Source organism: Protopterus annectens, chromosome 6.part0, assembly GCF_019279795.1.
Source record: "Protopterus annectens isolate FY-2018-M chromosome 6.part0, PAN1.0, whole genome shotgun sequence".
NCBI classification, from domain to species: Eukaryota; Metazoa; Chordata; order Ceratodontiformes; family Protopteridae; genus Protopterus; species Protopterus annectens.
The window spans coordinates 272,647,265-272,667,264 of NC_056737.1; the positions used below are offsets into that span (position 1 = coordinate 272,647,265).

At 39.5% G+C, this 20,000-nt stretch overlaps 1 protein-coding gene across 1 annotated transcript in view; it reads left to right on the top strand.

The window, feature by feature from the left end:
• PALS1 (protein associated with LIN7 1, MAGUK p55 family member) overlaps positions 1-20,000 on the top strand; it is a 2,503,255-nt gene that overhangs the window by 1,835,669 nt on the left and 647,586 nt on the right. Inside the window, exon 12 of the mRNA XM_044074024.1 lies at positions 18,340-18,359. Within this exon, the coding sequence (XP_043929959.1) occupies positions 18,340-18,359 (20 nt within the window). The remainder of the gene's footprint in view (positions 1-18,339; positions 18,360-20,000) is intronic.

Sequence of the window (20,000 nt, forward strand, 5' to 3'; positions counted from 1 at the left end):
CTGGCTGACTTACTGCCCCACCCCCACCCCTCCTAGACATGCAGATAACTACTGCTACAGTCTCCCGGTTCAGTGCTACAAACAAAAAAGAAAAATAAGTTTTCCCTCTACAACTGGCTGACTTACCCCCCCCCCCCAGACATGCGGACAACTACTGCTACCGGCTCCTGGTTCAGTGCTACAAACAAAAAAGAAAAATAAATGCATGTGACATATCTGTTATACTGCTAATTAAGTGTAGTGTGCACTCGATCGGGCCAGCACTGATTTATCCTTAATTCTTTCCTCTTAAATCCGCCCCCTCCACTCCCATAACCTTTCCTTACCAGAAATCCCTGCTAAAAAAATAAAGTACGATACAATTCATTATTAGCTGGATAATTACTTGCCTTGGTGAGCCATAACTTGGGGGTTTAGTCCGCACTCCGCCCGTGCTCTGCATGGGCTCACTTTGCGCCCACCCTGCCCCCAAATCCCACCCACCCTTGCTTACATCTACATTTATTCTTAGCCATAGCCCCACCCGTAGCCATCAACCAATCAAGTAATAGTTAGAGGTCCCACCCTTTATCACACAATACCCACCTACTTCCTTACACACTTTTCACCTGACAAACACTACCTAAGATTATTGTACTCCTTACCTGCACACCTCACATCCTACCAAGACTCCACAATAATCGCACCCAGCCACCATCACTGCACCCTCACTCCAACCCCCTTCCAACACCTATACACGAACTACATTTCCCCTACCATAAAACTCTCAATGCCAATGCACTCGCTCACAACTTTTAAACAAAAAGTATCCCTAAAATATGACAGGATATTTACTAACTTTATAAAACTAATGCTCATTACCCTGTAAAATTACCCTCAGTGGAGATGTCCATCCAAACCATGGCCCCACCATCACCAAACCCACCCCCAACACTACCCCCAAAAAACTGCCCCATCTCACTGTTAACTTCTAACAAAAAGCTATCTGACCTCCTTATGTGTCTAAACGTCAGAGGCATAACTAATAAAACCCAAGACCTACATGCCAACATAACCTTATACTCCCCTGATATTCTCATCCTAACCGAAACCTGGCTCAAACCACACATCAAAAATGAGGAAATACTCCTTACTGGCTACAACATCCTCTCTGTTGACAGACTATCCATGAAAGGAGGTGGAGTTGCACTAATGTTTAAACACCACATCAACATCCAAATTCTCAATAAATCTGCCCCCCCAGATTTTGAACGAAGAAATCCTTTATGCCAATCTTGAACTAAATCCAAATAAAACCATCAACATCCTAGGATGCTACTTCCCACCTGGTCAAAACATACCTCCCCTAGAAAATCTCTTGAACTGGGTCCAACCATTCTCTACCCCATGAAACCATAATCCTCGTCGACTTTAATATAAACTGGCTATCTTGTAGTAACAATCACCAGTCCACCCCATAAACCTACATGGTTTCTCTCAAGTAATACAATCATCTCCCCGTATAAATAAAAATCCTGGCAATCGTACCATTCTCGACTGGATACTAGTCAACAAAAATCCTCACTCTTACATAGCTGGCTGTCTACCTGACAGCCTCAGTGATCATTCCCCAACATTCATCATAAGAGACAACTTAACTTAACCAGTGTTAAGTCCATCATCCATACACAAATCTGAAACGAGACAAACTTCAACCCTCACTGCTTTATCTCATCCCTTCAAAAATGTAACTGGGCTCCGCTAAAATACCTCAATCTAGACAAAGCCATCCATTTTTCAATAGCACCTTCCTCAACTTCCATGCCCCCATAAGAAATGCTAGAGCCAGAACTTCCCCTGGCTACAACAAAAGGACCAGGGTACTAATGAAACAAAGCAGTAATACTTGGGAACACTGGCGCCTAACAACCCCCCCCCCTCCTCTAGGCAATTTTTCCTAGAGCTGTGCAATATGGCCAAAAAGCAAATAAAAATTGATAAAACCCTATACTAACAGTCCACCCTAAATTCCTCCCACCACAACCACAAGTAGTTCTGTTCCACAGTAAACTCCATCCTTCACCCAGGTAAAATAGACACCCCTCCTCCAGCAGTATTGTGGACTTGTTCAATAAACACTTCACTGAAACCATCCTAACTTCAAATGAACAGCACAGCCCTTCACCCCCCCATACCCAAACCAAATACTCTGTCTTCTGCTTTTTCCTTCACCTCATTACCCACCTCATATTTCAAGAGACTTCTGCCAAAGCTTAAGCCCACAAAACTAACAGCTGACAGCCCACAAAACTAGCAGTTGACAAACTCCCTGCAGAATACCTAAATATAGCAGCTGATGCCCTAGCATATCCATTTTCCATCTTAATTAATCATTCCATGTCAGAAAGCTGTGTCCCCACAGTATGGAAAATATCACGTCATTCCTGTCCATAAAGGCGGCTTCTCTACTGAACTTTCCAATTACCGTCCCATCACCATCCTCTCTCCACTTTCCCAGATACTCGAGAAATGCATAAACTCTCAAGTCTTAAACTATCTCCTAGCTAAAAACTTCCTTTCCAGCACCCAACATGGCTTCAGACCATACCACAGCACAGCTACCACTCTGCTCTCTTTCACAAACACTGTCCATCATAAAAACAATGGCGTGTTCTCCACTGCTGCATTTCTGGACCTATCAAAGGCTTTTGACATGGTCTCACACGAAATAATAATCTCTGTCCTCTCTAACCTATCCTTTTCCCAAGCAGCCACTAACTTGTTCCACAGTTATCAAACTGCTCGCCAACAGTCTGTTGCTTGGAAAGACCACCTATCTCCTCGACTTCCTGTTACACTGTGTCCCCTAAGGCTCCATCCTTGGCCCCCTACTTTTCTCCCTATTTACAAGTAACCTACATACCGTCACTATGCATGCTATGCTCATACAGTATGCAGATGACTCCACCTCCATCTGCTCTGCCCCAACTATACCAGAACTCCAAAAGATCACACAGGAATCATTCTCATCTGTTGAAAGCTGGCTATCCAATGCTCAACTGCTCCTCATTCCCAGCAAAACTAAACTACTTATCTTCCTTCCCTCCAAACGTATCCAAATTCCCCATTTTTAATATTCTAGCCAAAGACAAAACCATCATCTCCCAGGTAGATCACACCAAACTACTTGGTGTGGAGACTGACAGTCTCAGATTTGGCACCTACGTATCTTTTACCTTAAAGTACACAGAAAGCTAGTCACACTGTGTAGAAACAAACATTACTTCACCAAGGCAGCCAGAATTTCTGTTGCAAATTCCCAACTAATCTTCACCTTACTCTACACCTCTTCTTTACTTACCAACGTTAGACAGACAGACCAGACCTAAACAAGCTTGAAGCTTGCTACAATAAAATTGCAAAGTTTGTCACCGGAGCATCCTATCGCTGCTACCACTGCATCTCCCTTAGGGAACTTAATTGGCTTGAACTCCCTCAACTTCTTCACCTGAATTAACTCTCACTAGTCCACAATCTAGTAAACCATCTTCTTAAAATCCCATCCCTTCAAAACCTCCTCCAACCCTACAGCTACGCTAGACCTCTTTGTTCCAGCAGCAAAAAATCTACTTATCTCCAAAGCCAAAAACTCAGCAGGTGATGCTGTATTCGCCTGCTCCATATCCAGACTGTGGAACACCCCCCCCCCCATAACCACACTCATTCCTAGCAATCAATTCAAGACCACACTTGCATCTCACCTAAAAATACGCTGCCTATGTCCTTATTCCAAACCCGACTAATTCCTCATTTTACTTTTCACCCCCCCGCTGAAATTCTTTTCCTCAACATGTTTATGTGACAGAGGTCCTACTAGCCTGGTACAAAATATAACTGATATTACCATTTCTTGTCAACATAAATCCCAGCCTGACCCCAGATCTCTAGCCAGATAATCCTAAATCTGTTATTTCTATGTAACTCCAACATTGTTTCTTTATATTGTATAGTCAATTAATGTAAATAATTGTTCTGTATATTGTGCTTCTTCATTACTGTAATCCTACTCTTGTACTATGCTTTTCTGACTGCTGTGTGGAGCATTTCTCCCTGGGCCTCTGTTGAAAAAAGACCTGTGTCCAGTCGGAATTTCCCAGTAAACAAAAATAAACATCCTCCAATGCTTGTTCTAATTATTATTTTTTTTTTTGTTATGTCTTTTCTTCATACTGTCTGATGATCATCAGCTTCCTCCAGTCAGCCCATGTGTTCCCCATAAGGTAAGAGTCAGTTGTGGAGACCAGTCGTCAGGATTTTGTAGGCCCAGCCTCCTCTCCTTGGTGACTGACATGAGCATCCACATCACTGCAAGGACGTACTGTACTCTCTTTTTCTAAATTAATTCGCCCACCTTTATACAAATGAGGGCTGTCAGAAGCTCGTTAAGCCTTGTCAGTGTCTCTGGTTACAGCTGTTTCATTTGCAAGCTTCTGTGTACATGCAGTGAAATGATTGTTCCATCAGTCCCTCCCTCCCAAGTGGGTGAGGTAGCATTTGCCACTATTTTTACCCTTTCCTGCCAGATTTTCTAGTGCTCAAGTTTGGTCATCATGGTCCTAGTTATGGCTTTATCAATTTGTTACTGAGCCAAGCTACCTTTGGTTCCAGTTTTGACATCTATTTCATTATTATAACTTTCTCAGCCACTGTTAATGGTGACAAAAATGCCCACTCATGAATTCTGACTGTGAGGGGAAAATGTAGCTTGGGATTTTGAACTTTCACCTAAATCTAAAAGTTAAATGTTTAGAATGAGTGGCTGTTGTTTTGAAGCTGTCTGGCATGTTGTGATTTTTGTTTTGTCTTTAATAAAAGAAAATTTACTGAACGAAATGTACCCAATAAAGTCTGTCCTTCTACACATGATGTGATTTAATCAGCTGCACATGGAAGCATTGCTGTTAAACCACCTTTTCTCTCTACCTCAGTTTCTGCTTCAAGGAGACATAGTATATATTATTTTAATAGAGGTTAATAAAATAAGTAGCCAGCTTGCAGATTTGGCAGAGAAATCAGAAGAAAAACTGTCTTATTACTTCATCCAAATTAAACAATACTTTACTAAGCTTAAACAGACTTGCAGCCACTGAAATGAAGCTGGAGCAAATTTAATCTAAGTACCAAGAAATGAGACAGAGCTTCAGGAAAAAATAGTCACTTGACTGGTATCCAAAGGAGTAGTGACTGACTCCTACTGCATGAAGAATGATTGCTGAATGGTCCTGTGTTTTGCAGTTGGACTACTGTGGAACATGAAACCTATCCCAAGACCAGTTTTGACCACTTTTGCTTTTAACATGCAAAAGGAATAGGTAGTGTCAGCTATGCAAACCTCTGACAAGATTACGAGGGTGGGAACTCTGGTTATTTGTGATGAAGATTTCTGTGCAGCAACAATGAAATGAGTGCATGCTTTCTAGTCGTAGTTGAAGTTTAATTTTAAGTTGCCTTATCCAACTTTAATGAAAGTTGCTTTGCCTTGGAGGTTCATTTAAACTTACAGCCCCAGAAGAAGCCTTGTTTCAACTCAAGCCCTCCCTTGGAGGGTGCTATCATGTCCCACAGCAAACACAGATGCAACCACCAGTGCAGAATAAAGACAAGGGGGCTTCCTGCAAGATGACTGCAGTCTGATCAAGAGGTTAATTAGAGATGTCCCATTGTGAAAGCCAGCAAAAGGCAGTTAGTATAATAAAATGAATAAGAAAAGGAGAGAAAGCAGTGGTGGTGAAGAACCTTGCAGCTCTTCAGAAAAAGCATTTCCAGTTTCAGCCTCAATACAGATGACTTCCAGTAATGTACAAAATAAATCCAATGCATTTGAGGTGTTTAAAATAAGTGAAACAATGGAGAAATGCATACATACAAACGACAAAAGGCTGGAAAGAAAAGAAGCTTTAAGTAACAATTTAGATGAGTTTATTTAACTGCAACAGTCTGAGGCTGAAATGACAAAGACTGGCTGAATATGAGGCTTCTTAAAAAGAATTGCCTCAAAAAATAGAGATAGACGACAGAGCTTTCAGAGAAAAAAGAGATTTGCTGCTGTACCAGTGAAACTGAAAATAAACACATTTATTAATTTTATGAACGTACAAATAAGCAACATAACTAGTATTCCACATGAGGATTTGTTAATTGAAAGGCACACGGTGGCTTTGCTCCAAATTTGTCCAAGACCTCTACCTGTAAAGATGCAGTCGTAGTAGAAGGAGCTTTTTCTGACAAAACTGAGGCAGAAGGGCGAAGGATTTTCATTTGGGATCACCAGAGTGTCCAAGGATAAAAAGTATTCACTGTACTTTAGGCAAAACAGAAGTGGGTTTATCCCTGCAGTTGAAGGTTTTCTAGAGGTAGGAATGATATTTCAAGTTGCTGTGTTCAGGATATTTTTTCCAGAGTGACCAAAGACATTTTTGGATACAGAACAGCTGAAGGAGGAAAGAAAGGTTTACCCAGCAAAAGTGAGCTAGCAAGTGGTAGAGGGTTCTATTTTTCATTCCTTTGGCATTGGTACAGCACATAGACTGAACTTGCCAGTAAAACCTTTTTCTTTGTTAGAAAGGAAAAATGATCGAGCAACAGAAAAAAGCTGGAAGCCGACGAGAAAAATCAGGATTCACTTGGACTTGAACCAGAGATCAGTGCTGCATGGTTGAGATGATGAAGAAAGCCAGCAATAAAAGTAGTCGAAAATTTCTGTGCAACTAGTCTGACCTACAATTGTTGCTTACATTTTTTTATTTGAAATATTTTATATTTCACTCTGGCTGAGCCTGAAATCGGTCAATATTAGCTAGTGCATTACCCCAGTAAACAATTCTAAATAAACGGATGTACTGTAAAGTGTATTTCAGTAAGATGCAGTTTGCACATGAGAACTGTGCTTCTGCAGGAAGTGGAGTTAAAACAACTGGAAGTTTGTGTACTGTGTTAAGCTGGTAGAAGGATTGTACAGTATGCTTTGTAATTAACATTTAGAAGGATAATGAAGGAACTGAAGACGTAAACGTAAAGTTTTTTTTCTTGGTAATAGGTCTGATTTTTTGATGTCAAGTGCATGTTGCACTGTAAATAAGCTCTGTACATTATGCAGAGGAACTTTAAATGTGAGTTGGGGGAGCCTTATCAGTGACTGACAATGATGACGCTGAAGTAGGAAAGTATTTTTGCTCCAACTGGACTGTATCTGAGTTTGTATTGTAACAAGATAAAGGCAGGAAATAAGCAGTATAATGGGATATTGGGCTACTAAGGGGAAGAGGTTAAAGTAAACTCATCTTGTATGTATATCAAATTAGTGTGGTTCAAAACAAATGTCAAAGCACAAGGCACAGCAACACAGAGAACAAGCTGTACAAACGATCCGGCCACACGATAAAGCTGATTTATTAAACTAACGTCAGTACAAATACGTTTTTGTCTATCCAAAAACTTCATCAGCCATTACAAGGAATAATCCACTAATTTCCATTAAATGCCATCCCCTAAACTGTCAACCAATCGCATTTTTAATACAATTAATGACATTTTAAAACCATTTAAAAAGCATTAAAAACTTATAGACTTTTAACCTATAAATACTTAAAACTTTTGTAAAAGGCAATAATAAACTTCCAATAAATACATATAATTTATTACATGTATAATTATAAAAAAATAATGTAAAATGTAAATATACAAACACCATTCTACTGTTGTCTTTCGGCTTTTCCCGGTTAGGGGTCGCCACAGTGGAACTCCGGTCCGCTAATGATTGGCAGTAGATTTTTACGTGCTGGCTTGCCGGGCCTAACGTACAACCTTCAACGAAGGAACGCCCATTCACGCATGTCGTCACACAGAAGACGCTCTAACTGAGAATCAAACGGGCAACGTCTAACTGTGAGCCAACAACGCTACCGCAGCACCACCACCGCAGTAAACACCATTCTACAGTAAAATTAGTAAATCAAATACTCCATCTAGTGGCCAAAGTGAATATAGCTTTTAAGTCTAGCTATAGTTTAGCTGCTCTGAGCTTCAGTACAGGGGCCAGGGAAATAAAATCATTTAATCCATATTTCTTGTTCGCATCGAGTTTGAGTTGCCAAAACAACTCCTGATATTCAGTAGTTGTCTCCCATGGTCCCCCACATGGATCCACTTCTACTTTTTCTACCACAAAAGAATGAAATTTTGCTGAAGGACAAGAGGTAATGTGTCTAAACAAAGCATTATTCTCATCTTTGTTTTTGACATCATTCATGTGCTCATATATGCGTCTTTTAAACTTCCTAGTAGTTTTTCCAACGTAAAAGGCTGCGCATGTATCGCACATTGCAATATATACCACCCCTACAGTTTCACAATTACAATATGTATTTGTCTCTATTTCTTTCTCTCTTCTGGATAGAAATAATGATTGCCCTTGAAAGAACATTGTGAGCATCTCCCACATTTAAATGTTCCCACTCTCTTAGCAACATTTCTTTTCTTTTTGCTCTCCAGGACTTCCTTAATGTTTCTACCTTTCCTGTAGGTGAATCTTAAAAGGTTCATCAAAAATGTTAGTCAAATCTGAAAAATTACTAAATTTGTTCCAGTTGGTACTCACTACGTTTTTGATCAAAGTAGATTCAGTACTAAAATTCAGAATGAAATTACTACTCCAATTAGTATCAGTCTGATCTACCCTGAACTTTCTTAACTCAGAGGTTAAGGGCTTCCCTAATATTAGGGCAAATTTGTTGTTTCTATCTTTTTTTTTTTTTTTTTCAATAATAATTCTTTATTTTTTTTTCCAAATGTTAATACAATACTACAACATATTTACAATATATACATGAATGCTTCCAACAGTTGCATAGAGTCATTATACATAAATATATACTTCTAAATAGGTATTACAGAAAAAAAGTAAAAATCTAGTATCAATATAAGGCTTATCTATAGAAAACTCCATAATTAGTCTGTACTTCCCGGAGAAAAGTGGATTGGAACCTTAAGCTAAGACAATGTTAAAGATTTGCTCCCATATTTTTGTATTATTTACACTTTTCTTATGATCATTAATTAGTAATTTGTGTGCTAAGATATGTTTTATCGCTACACTCTTAAAGTTTTCCCATGAAGTCTGGGATGGATTCAACCAATTTGTCGCTATATACAGCTTCATTAACAAAAAAATATTTACGAGTATGATCCTTTGGGATCTATCCAAATTAATTTGCGGAATATGCAGAATCATAAACTCCCAAGAAAGTGTAGACTGATATCCCATTTTTTGTAGTTGGAATTTCAAAGAATTCCAGAGTTTAAAAATACATTTACAACTCCAGAACATGTGTAAAAGGTCAGCCGTTTGATCTGTACAATATGGGCATTTGGGTGAATTTTTTGAGTTAAATTTATGTAAAGTGAGACGCGTATAAATACGCATTATTAAATATCAACTGAGTAAATAATAACTTTTGAAGGGACACTGATTTTAAGGTTAAATTAATTGCTTTCACTATTTTACTATCTTCAATCGTTAACAATTTCTCCTTCCAGTATTTGGATAAAAGTATTTGGTTATTGTATTTCACATCTTTCATCAAACTATATGAGGCTGTTATATATTTACATTCCTGTGTTAGAGTTTGCCATAAGTTTAGGCAAATGTTTAAATCTTCTTCTTTAATTTTGAAATTCCTATTACTAAAATAGCTTATTGATAAGTCCTTTAACTGTCTTATTATAATTAAATACGAGTTAGGGAGATCCATCTCTTTTAGCATGTCATGTATTGAGATACAGAGAAAGGGATATAAATCAAGTATGGTTAAGTCACTTATAAGTGGGAATTTCTTAAGGTCTGTCAACTGATTACCAATTTTCAAATTCGGGTTCTTATGAAATGGTTGAAAAATCATCATATATTGTAAGAGATTTAGTGAGTTAAACAGACTTTGTACTGATATTATATATATTCTGATATGTTCCATCAAAGCGTACATTTTAAGGGTATCTTTATTTAAAAAAGGTAATGCCTTACAATTAATACCCAGTCCAACAACATGTTTATGATTCAGAATCAACCACTTAGGAGCCCATTTCAAATTAAACCTATCAAAGTTAACTACTCTTAGAATTCTATTAGCATTTATTATTAAATAATATGTTTCAAAATTCGGTAGTTCTAACCCACCCCTGTTTTTCGGAGTCATCAGTTTGTCATAAGATATCCTAACTTTTCTAGGTTCCCATACAAATCTAGCTAATTCTGTATGAAGTTGTTTGAAGAATTTCCTAGAAATTTGAACTTGAGTAGCTCTAAAGATATATAATATTCTGGGAAGTATGTTCATTTTAATAATTGAGGTCTTTGCCATTATTGGTAATTTCAGATTATTCCATCTTTTTAAATCAGAGACCATCTGCTCCCAAATTAACTTAACATTATTTACGTAAAAGTCTCTGTTATCTGTTGAAAAAACAACCCCTAAATATTTTATTTTTTCTTCGGATTTTACCTGACCTACCAATGGTAAAAGCGAGAAGGGTGTAGGCGTCTTTAACGGGAATATCTTGGTTTTTTTTTATTTATTTTGTAGTTAGATTATTTGCAAAGTCTTCCACAGCTTTTAATATTTTCTTAATATCTGAGACAGGTGTTGTGCAGTAAATATTCAGATCGTCCGCAGAAGCAGCCATGGAAATTTTCGTACCATAAATTATTGGAGCATTGTGATAAATATTTTGTTTGATATGTATGTTGTTTCTATCTTTATTTCTTCCGTAATCCCCTCTATAAAGGAGATGGGATATTCTCTTTCCAAGAACATTTGTCTCAATTTTCTACTTTCTAAATCGAAGTCCTTGTCATCAGATGTCATCCTACTACTCCTAATGACTTGCCCCCTCACTATTCCTGTCTTTTGAGAAACGGGGTGGGCACTTGTATAGTGGAGATAGGAGTTAGAAAATGTACTTTTCCTGAAGATGTTGGACTTAAAATACTTGGTCTCCACTATTTTTTCTAATGAGACATCTAAAAACTCAAGTCTTTCGAAATGTTATGGGAAAATTTTAAAAATTTGGTAGTATTATTGATATAGTTAATAAACTCCAGTAGATTTTCCTTAGGTCCCACCCAAAAAATACATATATCCAAATATCGACGATAATTCAGTATTGACTGTATTGGGAATTTAGTATGCATTTATCTTCCCAGGTAGAAAGCATCAGGCTGGTGTACATGGGATCACAACTTGCTCCCATTGCTATGCCACTAGTCTGTTTTAAGAAATCTCCGTCATAAAATAGAAAATTATTTCTGAGTACTAGTTCCATCAACTCTAAATAAAGACGGACTTTCTCGTGCTGAATATTGCCCTTAAACCTTAGCTTCCTCATACCATTCGACCCCTATGGTATGAGGTATCGCATTGAATAAATCATGAATGTCCAAGGTGACAATAAGTTCTTCATGAAATAACACTTCTCAAAAAATCCCAGGAATCTTTCAGGATCCCCTCCCTCTCTGTCCAAACTTTGTTTAGCTCCTCATCTAAATATTTAGCAAGAGGGTGTGTTTTGGAAAATCTAGCTGCCACAGTGGGCCTGAGGGGTGGATCCTCGACATTTTTGTGAACTTTGTGCATCCCAAAAATAGATGGTAGCTTGGGTTTGTCTATAGTCAGATATTGAAATATTTCTGGAGTTTTGTAGTACCTTCATTTAGAGTTTCTACCAACATGAAATCTGTCTTACGATATGCTGCACTGATTTCGTTCCTGGAAACCCTAACACATCTATCCATGTCATTGAGCATATCTAACATTTTTGCAGAGTATATGATGTCATCCATAAGCACCACCCCTCCCCCTTTGTCTGGCTTCATAACTCTTAAATAATGATTTTCTCTGAGTGAAACTAATAACTGATTTTATTCTTTAGTGAGGTTAAAGATTTTTCTTCCTTCCTTATAACTAGATCTGATCTCTTCTACCTGTATTTCAAAATTCTTTAGTTGTGGTTGGAGGGTTGTAAATACTTTTCTTCCTAACAGGTGTAATGGTATTGGAATTATGTCTTGTTCCATTATTAAATATTAGTTCAAGGATCTTTTTACGCACAAACATTTTTAAATCAGTCAGAGTCTGTGAAATCTTGCTAGATGAAGTTGGAACAAATTTTAGGCCTTTGCTAAGTAATTTAAAATGGTTCGGGCTGACTTCCTCAGCACTATAATTATAAATACTAAAATTATGAAAAATGTGTTTGTTCCCTATAGCTTAAATTCTATTACTATCCTGGTTAGATGTATAACCCAGGGGCCCACTCCTGTCTGGGCTTAGTAATTATTCCCATTTGGGTAACCTCCTCAATAGTTATGATAATAATTAATTGGTCCTTGCCTCTTAGTTCTCTCGGATCATCTGAAATCAGGAAAATCATCCAAATTATCCAGATCATAACCTTCTCCATGACTACTAAGGTTTCCCCTAGTGTCCTCGTGATATCCCATGGAATCTAAATTGGCTGAAAAAAATCTGTCTCCAGTAGAGGCGTCAGTGTTCTGATGATTCCTAAATGCATCCTTTTTTGGTTTAGGATAACATATCTTGTCCCTATATTCAATAATGTCCCTATCTAATTTTTTGCATTTCCTTAAGTAAATCAGTTTACACTTATCCTCAATTTTGTCCTTCATATTAAAATACTTAGCATTTTCCTCTTCAACAGTGAACCTTAAATCATTGATAAATTGTTCACTTCTTTAATTGCTGTCAATAATTTCCCTGATGTTCTTCATGTTTCACTGTTGCAGTCATTACATTTGGGTAATCTGCTGGCAGGTTGCCCTCAGTCGGCCTGATTAACAAAGTCTTGGGTCCTGCATCGGTTGCTGTCTCCTCCTTCCATGACGTCAGGTCGTCAGGGGTATAAAACATGCAGCCGACACTATTACATCAGTCTTTCTTGCTGTGCGGTCCCCAAAGCAGAAGCAGTTCGCAAGTGCCAGTCGGTCAACTCCTGAAATTTTCGTTTTCGAGTTTCAGTACCGAAGTCTTCAACTAAAAGCAAAGTACTCCATTGGGGAAACTTTTTCTTGCTCCTTACCGATGTCAGTAAACGTTAATAATTGCATTACTTGTGGGAAGCAAATACCTCATAAGGATTTTCATTTGTACTGTATTCCTTGCCTAGGGCCCTGATCATAACATACCTTGCTGTCGGTTTTGTGCTAGATTTAATCAATGCACTATTAAACGTCGATATATTTTTGCTTCTAAATATTTTGGTTCACGATTTAACTATCCAGAAATGACGTTGATTAGCAATCCGACTACCGGAATACCTAAAAAACGCAAAGAAAAAGACAGAGACAAACTGTTGAGGTCCAAAACTGACGACAACACTTCTCCTAAACCAGTCGCTAGTTCGCCGGTACTCAGGTGCTTTCGCAGCCCCTGATACTCGCTACTTTTGATTTGCAGGCCTCTACTGAGACCGGTATGCCTCAAGATGCTTTAAGTATTGAACCCGCGGATGTATCCACCTTAGATGGGTCCGGAGCCGCTGTGCAGGCACCGGCTTCTGAGGGTGTTTTCAGGCCTAAAAATTTGTATATTAAACCAACGCCATCTTCATAACTAAGGCCAAAATCTACTTCTGTGTCTAAAAAACCGACGCTTGGGCCACGTGTGCAGGCCCCAATGCCTAAAAAACAAATTATGAAAATGGCTGAAGATTTAATTACCTTGATCAGGGGGTAGCCATCCCCCTCCTGCTAAGAGGCCTAGGCAAGGCGCTGACTATGAATCTTCAGATCAGGTTTCTATTTCTTCTGATTCTTCTTCTGAACAGGATTTATCTATACCTTTATGAGGACTCTGATGCAGAAGATTCCATCCCTTCTGCTTCTCCCCCTGAGGATTTCTCTTTCGGAGAAACTTTACATGCCTTAAGGGAACACTTCCACTGGGAAAGTCAGGATTTCTCTGAATCTAAAAAGAGACTTAGGGATTTTCTTCTTCTTCCTCAACATAGGCCTTTGGCTATACCTCCTGTTGTAGACATTGTTGATGATGGTTTTTCAGAATCTTGTATGACTCCTGATTCTCTGCCTCCGGCTCCTAGTAAGCCAGACAGATACTACAGCGTTCCTGAGTCCCACAAATTCCTTTTCAAAAACACTACTGCTGATCCTGAAACCATTTCTCTGGGTCCCAAGGGCATTAAGGCCTCTACTGCTAAAAATCCTACCCCTTCTGATAGAGATTCCAGGGCGTTGGATAGATGGGTTAAGAACTTTTACACATCTGCAACCTTGGCATTGGATAGATGGGTTAAGAACTTTTACACATCTGCAACCTTGGCAATCAGGGCTTTAAACTGTCAATTTCATATGCTTAAATATCAGCAGCATGTCATGGGACTACTTAAACAGAAAATGATGTTGATCTCGGACTGTGTTGGAAAAAAAGAGTTGCAGGATTTATTACATTCAGCTGAACAAGTTGGAAAACGTACTTTGCAGTGTGGTTTTGATTCTTTGAAGGCCTCTTGCATGGCTGCTGTAACTGGATCTGTAATAAGAAGGCATGCTTGGCTCAAAGAGCAAAATCTGCCTGACCATGTTAAAGCAAAATTGTTGAGTGCTCCTTTACAACAGGACATTCTATTTGGTAATAAGGCTGAAGAAGTTTTAAAAAAGATGGAAGATAAAGCTAAATCTATGCAAACTGTGAAATATTTCTTACAAGTGCAGCCACCCAGATTTAGTAGGCACTGGCCTGCTAAGAACTGGTCCTTTCCAGTTCCCTCGAGAGTCGCTCAAGTCAAATCCAGACATACCAAAGGCTCCAGGTTTCAGTCACAAGGAACTTTTAGAACAAAACAATGGGGTGCCTCAACCTCCAAATCTGGAAGCAACAAGGTACCTCCCTGTGGTAAATGTTCTCAATGACTTTCCTCTACAGTCACCAAGCACTTACCTTTTGGCCGCCCCTTTGGGGGGAAAACTGGCACTTCATGCACGAAACTGGCAACTGATTTCCCAGGACAAATGGGTTTCAAATATAGTATCCCAGTAATACAGATTTCATTTCCACACATTGCCAATCCCAAACGGATGGCCAGATCTGCCTCCAAATCAGTGGGCAGAGGCCCAGAAACAAGTTCTGTCCCTCATGAATATGGGGGCTATTCAACCAGTACCAGAAGAGGAAAAGGGACAAGGTTTCTATTCAAGACTTTTCCTGGTACCCGAAAAAGACAAATCAAGGCGTCCAATTCTGGACTTACCCATTCTAAATACATTTCTGGACATTCCAAAATTCAAGTTGCTGACTCTTCAACAGTTACTACCGATGCTAGGCAAAGATGCCTGGTTGGTAACTCTAGACTTAAGAGGCTTACCTGCATATCCCAATCGGGAAATCTTGCAGAAGACACCTCCGCTTCAAAGCAGGCTACTTGCATTACCAGTTCTCTGCACTGCCCTTTGGCTTATCTACTGCACCCAGGGTCTTCACAAAGTTGCCTGGCTCCAGTAATCGCATTTTGCAGGCAAAGAAATATTCAAATATATCCATACCTGGGCGATTGTCTAATTCAGGCAGAAAACAAGGACATTCTTCTAAAGCATCTGGCTTTTGTAAAAAGGGTTCTAACTTGTCTAGGGCACACCATAAACGAAAAAAAATCACAAGTGGTACCCTCTCAAAAAATTACATTCCTGGGTGCAAGCTTGAATACAACTGCCCAGATGACTTACCTTACGCCAGAAAAACAAATTCAATTGGTGGCTTAATTCAAACAGGTGGCCACAAAAACCCTGCTATCTGCAAGGCAAATTCTGCAAGCCTTGGGGTTCATGGCCTCCTGCATTCTTCTAATTCCATATGCAAGACTGCATATGAAGAAACTTCATTGGTACTTAAAAAGTTTATGGAGTCAACATTGTCACAACCTGGAAACAATGATTCCCATTATACCTTGCCTGCAACTAGAGTTCCTATGGTGGGCAGAAGACTGCCACCAAAACAAGGGACTGTCATTCAGTCCACTCCCTGCCACCCAAACCCTAACTACAGACGCATCAGACTATGCTTGGGGGGCTCATCTGGCAGGGAAATGCATTCAGGGCAAATGGAGCCCAAATCAAATGCACCTACATATCAATCAGAAAGAGATGCTAGCTGTACAGAATGCTCTGACAGCCTTCAAGGACTACCTTCAACCAGGACAACTACTGATAAAGACAGACAACACCACAGTCGTGGTACATAAACAAGCAGGGGGGGGGGTACACATTCCTACCCCCTTTGCAGACTAGCCATGGCATTGTGGAACATGGCTTTGACTTATCAAATACATCTACAAGCTCAATTCCTGCCAGGAAAGCTAAATACTCTGGCAGATGAACTAAGCAGAAATCTTATGGACCCACACGAATGGAAACTGGAACCACAAGTTTTCAACATGTTGACACGCAAATGGGGGAGTCCAGATATAGATCTTTTGCCTCACCCCAGATTGGAAAGTAGATGCTGTATCATTCAGCTGGAAAAACCTATCAGTCTATGCTTTCCCCCCTTTGCCTCTGCTCTCCAAAGTCCTACTAAAAGTCAGACAGGACAAACCAATAATTATTCTAATTGCTCCAGACTGGCCTCGCCAACACTGGGTACCCACTCCTGCGCAATGTGTCACACCTTCCTCAGTGGCACCTGCCTCAGACACCTTACCTACTGTCTCAGCAGAACTACCAAATTCTGCACACTTAGCTCCAAACTTTGAATCTTGCAGCGTGGCTAATCAACTAATTTCACCCTTGATATCTCTCAGCAAACCTGTGATGGATGTCATTTTGGAGGCTAGAAGACCTAGTACTAGAAAATCTTATGCTGACAAATGGAAAAGATTCTCTGCCTGGAACCAAGCACAAGGAATAAGCACAGCAATGCCCAATATTCCTCAGATTCTGCAATACTTAACTGAGATGCTTCACAAGGGCCTATCGTTTTCTTCCATAAAAATCCATGCCTCTGCCATTTCAGCTCATTACAACACAGAACCTCCCCTCTTCTCTCATCCTGTGCTAAAGCTGTATCTCAGAGGGGCCAAAAATTTAAGATCTCCCAGGAGAGCACCAACTCCTGCATGGGACCTCAATTTTGTTTTGGAAAAACTCACTCTACCTCCTTTTGAGCCAGCTGCTACTGCAGACCTAAAGTTTCTCTCTTGGAAAACAGCTTTCCTTTTAGCAGTCACTTCAGCTAGAAGGATTTCAGAATTACAGGCTGTTATGACAGTGGAGCCTTTCATTATTTTTCATCTGGACAGAGTGGCTCTCAGGACCAATCCATCCTTTATGCCTAAGGTGGTATCCAGTGTGGCTCTTAATCAGACCATTCATCTGCCAACTTTCTTTCCCAATCCACAGAACAAGGGTATGCGGATTCTGCATTCATTGGATGTACACAGACAACTTAGATTCTACTTAAACAGGACAAAATCTCTAAGAAAATCTGAACTACTATTGGTGGCATTTGCTGCAGGGGCAGAGGGAAAGGCTATTTCAAAGCAGACTATTTCCAAATGGATAGGCCATTGTATTCATTTCTGCTATATGCACCATAGTAAATCTATCCCCAAGGAGATCAAATCTCATTCCACCAGGGCTGCATTTGCTTCTGCAGCCTTTTTCAGAGGGGTTCCTACCAGAGACATTCTAGAAGCTGCTACCTGGAGCTCAGTTAATATGTTCACCAAACATTACCATTTACCTTTCTTCTCTAAATCCAGAGCTGGCTTTGCCACTGCTGTCCTGCAGGGCCTTATAGCTGCTCCTAATGCTGTATAAATCCATCCTCCCAACCATAGCTTTGGGATTGTACCCAAATGTAATGACTGCAACAGTGAAACATGAAGAACATAGTACAGTTGTGTACACTTACCATAAATTTAGATGTTCAAGTGTATTCACTGTTACAGTCCTGGTTACCCACCCTCCAGCCCCCTGTTTTTCTCTAACTACACCTCTCATTTCTGCTACTATCTTTAAAAGCCTTTTTGGTGTATTTGCTTTTGTTTGGAGGTATATGTTTTGTGTTTTTATATATATATATATATATATATATATCTATATATATATATATATATATTTTGCTCCCCATTTGGGGGGGCACCTGACATCTGGGGCAAGAAAAACTGATTGCATCGGCTGCATGTTTTATACCCCTGACGTCATGTAAGAAGGGACAGCAACCGATGCAGGACCCAAGACTTTGTTAATCAGGCCAACTGAGGACAACCTGCCAGCAGATTACCCTAATGTAATGACTGTAATAGTGAATACACTCTTAACATCTACATTTATGGTAAGTGTACACAACTGTACTTTTCATGGTCATTCTCCTTAATAATGGCCTTCACTATCTCTATACCACAGTTATTGAAAATTTGTAATAGTTCCTGATGGAACTCACTGCCTTCCCTGACATTATTCAGATACTTACTCCTTTAGGTACTATCCCTCTGCCCACACACACTTTCAAGTAGCTATTATCTAAACACAAACTTTTATACTTAAACATTAAATCATGCAAATGGTTGACATTATACTTATAACTGTGAACATCTTGAAATTCAACATTATGGCTTTGAAACACGTAGTTAGAGAAAGATTTGTTGGTGTTTAACCAATTGAAAACATTACTTCCCCTACCCCAGTCCGTTTCAGTAATTTCTGCTCCTTCATTAGCTCCAACTGTATCCCCAGTCTCTTTATGATCGCTACCACGCATTCCAGTGTCATTGTGGTCGACTTTGGTATATTCTTTCAATTTTTAGAAAGAGAAGTATTTTGTTTTCAAGAATGCTGCGAGTGTTCCCAGTCATCTCTGCCTTCAAACCGTCGATTTTCTTCCATCCCCAGGTCCTGAGACAGTGTCTCTTACGTGGCGACATCATTGCCCTGAAGCCACTTCTCCTGGTTGCCTGGAAACAATGAATGGCAACCGGACAAGTCAGTTAACTAAAACGGTATTCCCTTGTGACGAATACCTGGAAATTCTCTCACCATCACCACCAACGCTCTGTTTTTGGCTGAGCAATGCCACAAGTTGTGTCAGCTGTCCCTCCACTCCTGAAAGCCATTCGTGCATGCTTTCAACAGCACTGGTGCCCTCCCTGGGGCTGCCTGATAAGTTCTCCATTGCCTCCATAAAAACAATAACCCAACAAGAGTGTGTGCCAAAAAACACTCAAAACAAATGTCAAAGCATGAGGCACACCAACACAGAGAACAAGCTGTGTAAACGAATGGCCACACAATAAAGCCCAAAGGAAGCTGATTTATTAAACTAACGTTGTCAATACAAATATGTTTTCGGCCATCCAAAAGACTTCATCAGACAAGGAATAATCCACTAATTTGCCTTAAATACCATCTGCTAAACTGTCAACCAATCACATTTTTAATACAGTTAATGACATTTTAAAACCATTTAAAAAGCATTAAAAACTTATAAACTTTTAACCTATAAATACTTAAAACTTTTGTAAAAGGCAGTAATAAACTTCCAATAAATACTTACAATTTATTATATGTATAATTATAAAAATTAATGTTGTTGCGTCTTTCGGCTTTTCCTGGTTAGGGGTCGCCACAGCGGAACTCCGGTCCGCTAATGATTGGCAGTAGATTTTTACGTGCCGAGTTGCTGGCCCCGACGCACAACCTTCAACAAAGGTACGCCCATTTATGCATGTCTCCATACAGAAGACGCTCTAGCTGAGAATCGAACAGGACAACGTCTTACTGTGAGGCGACAACACTACCATTATAAAAATTAATGTAAAATGTAAATATACAAACACCATTCTTCTGTAAAATTAGTAAATCAAATCCTCCATCTAGTGGCCACAGTGAAAATAGCTTTAAGTCTAGCTATAGTTTAGCTGCTCTGAGCTTCAATACAGGG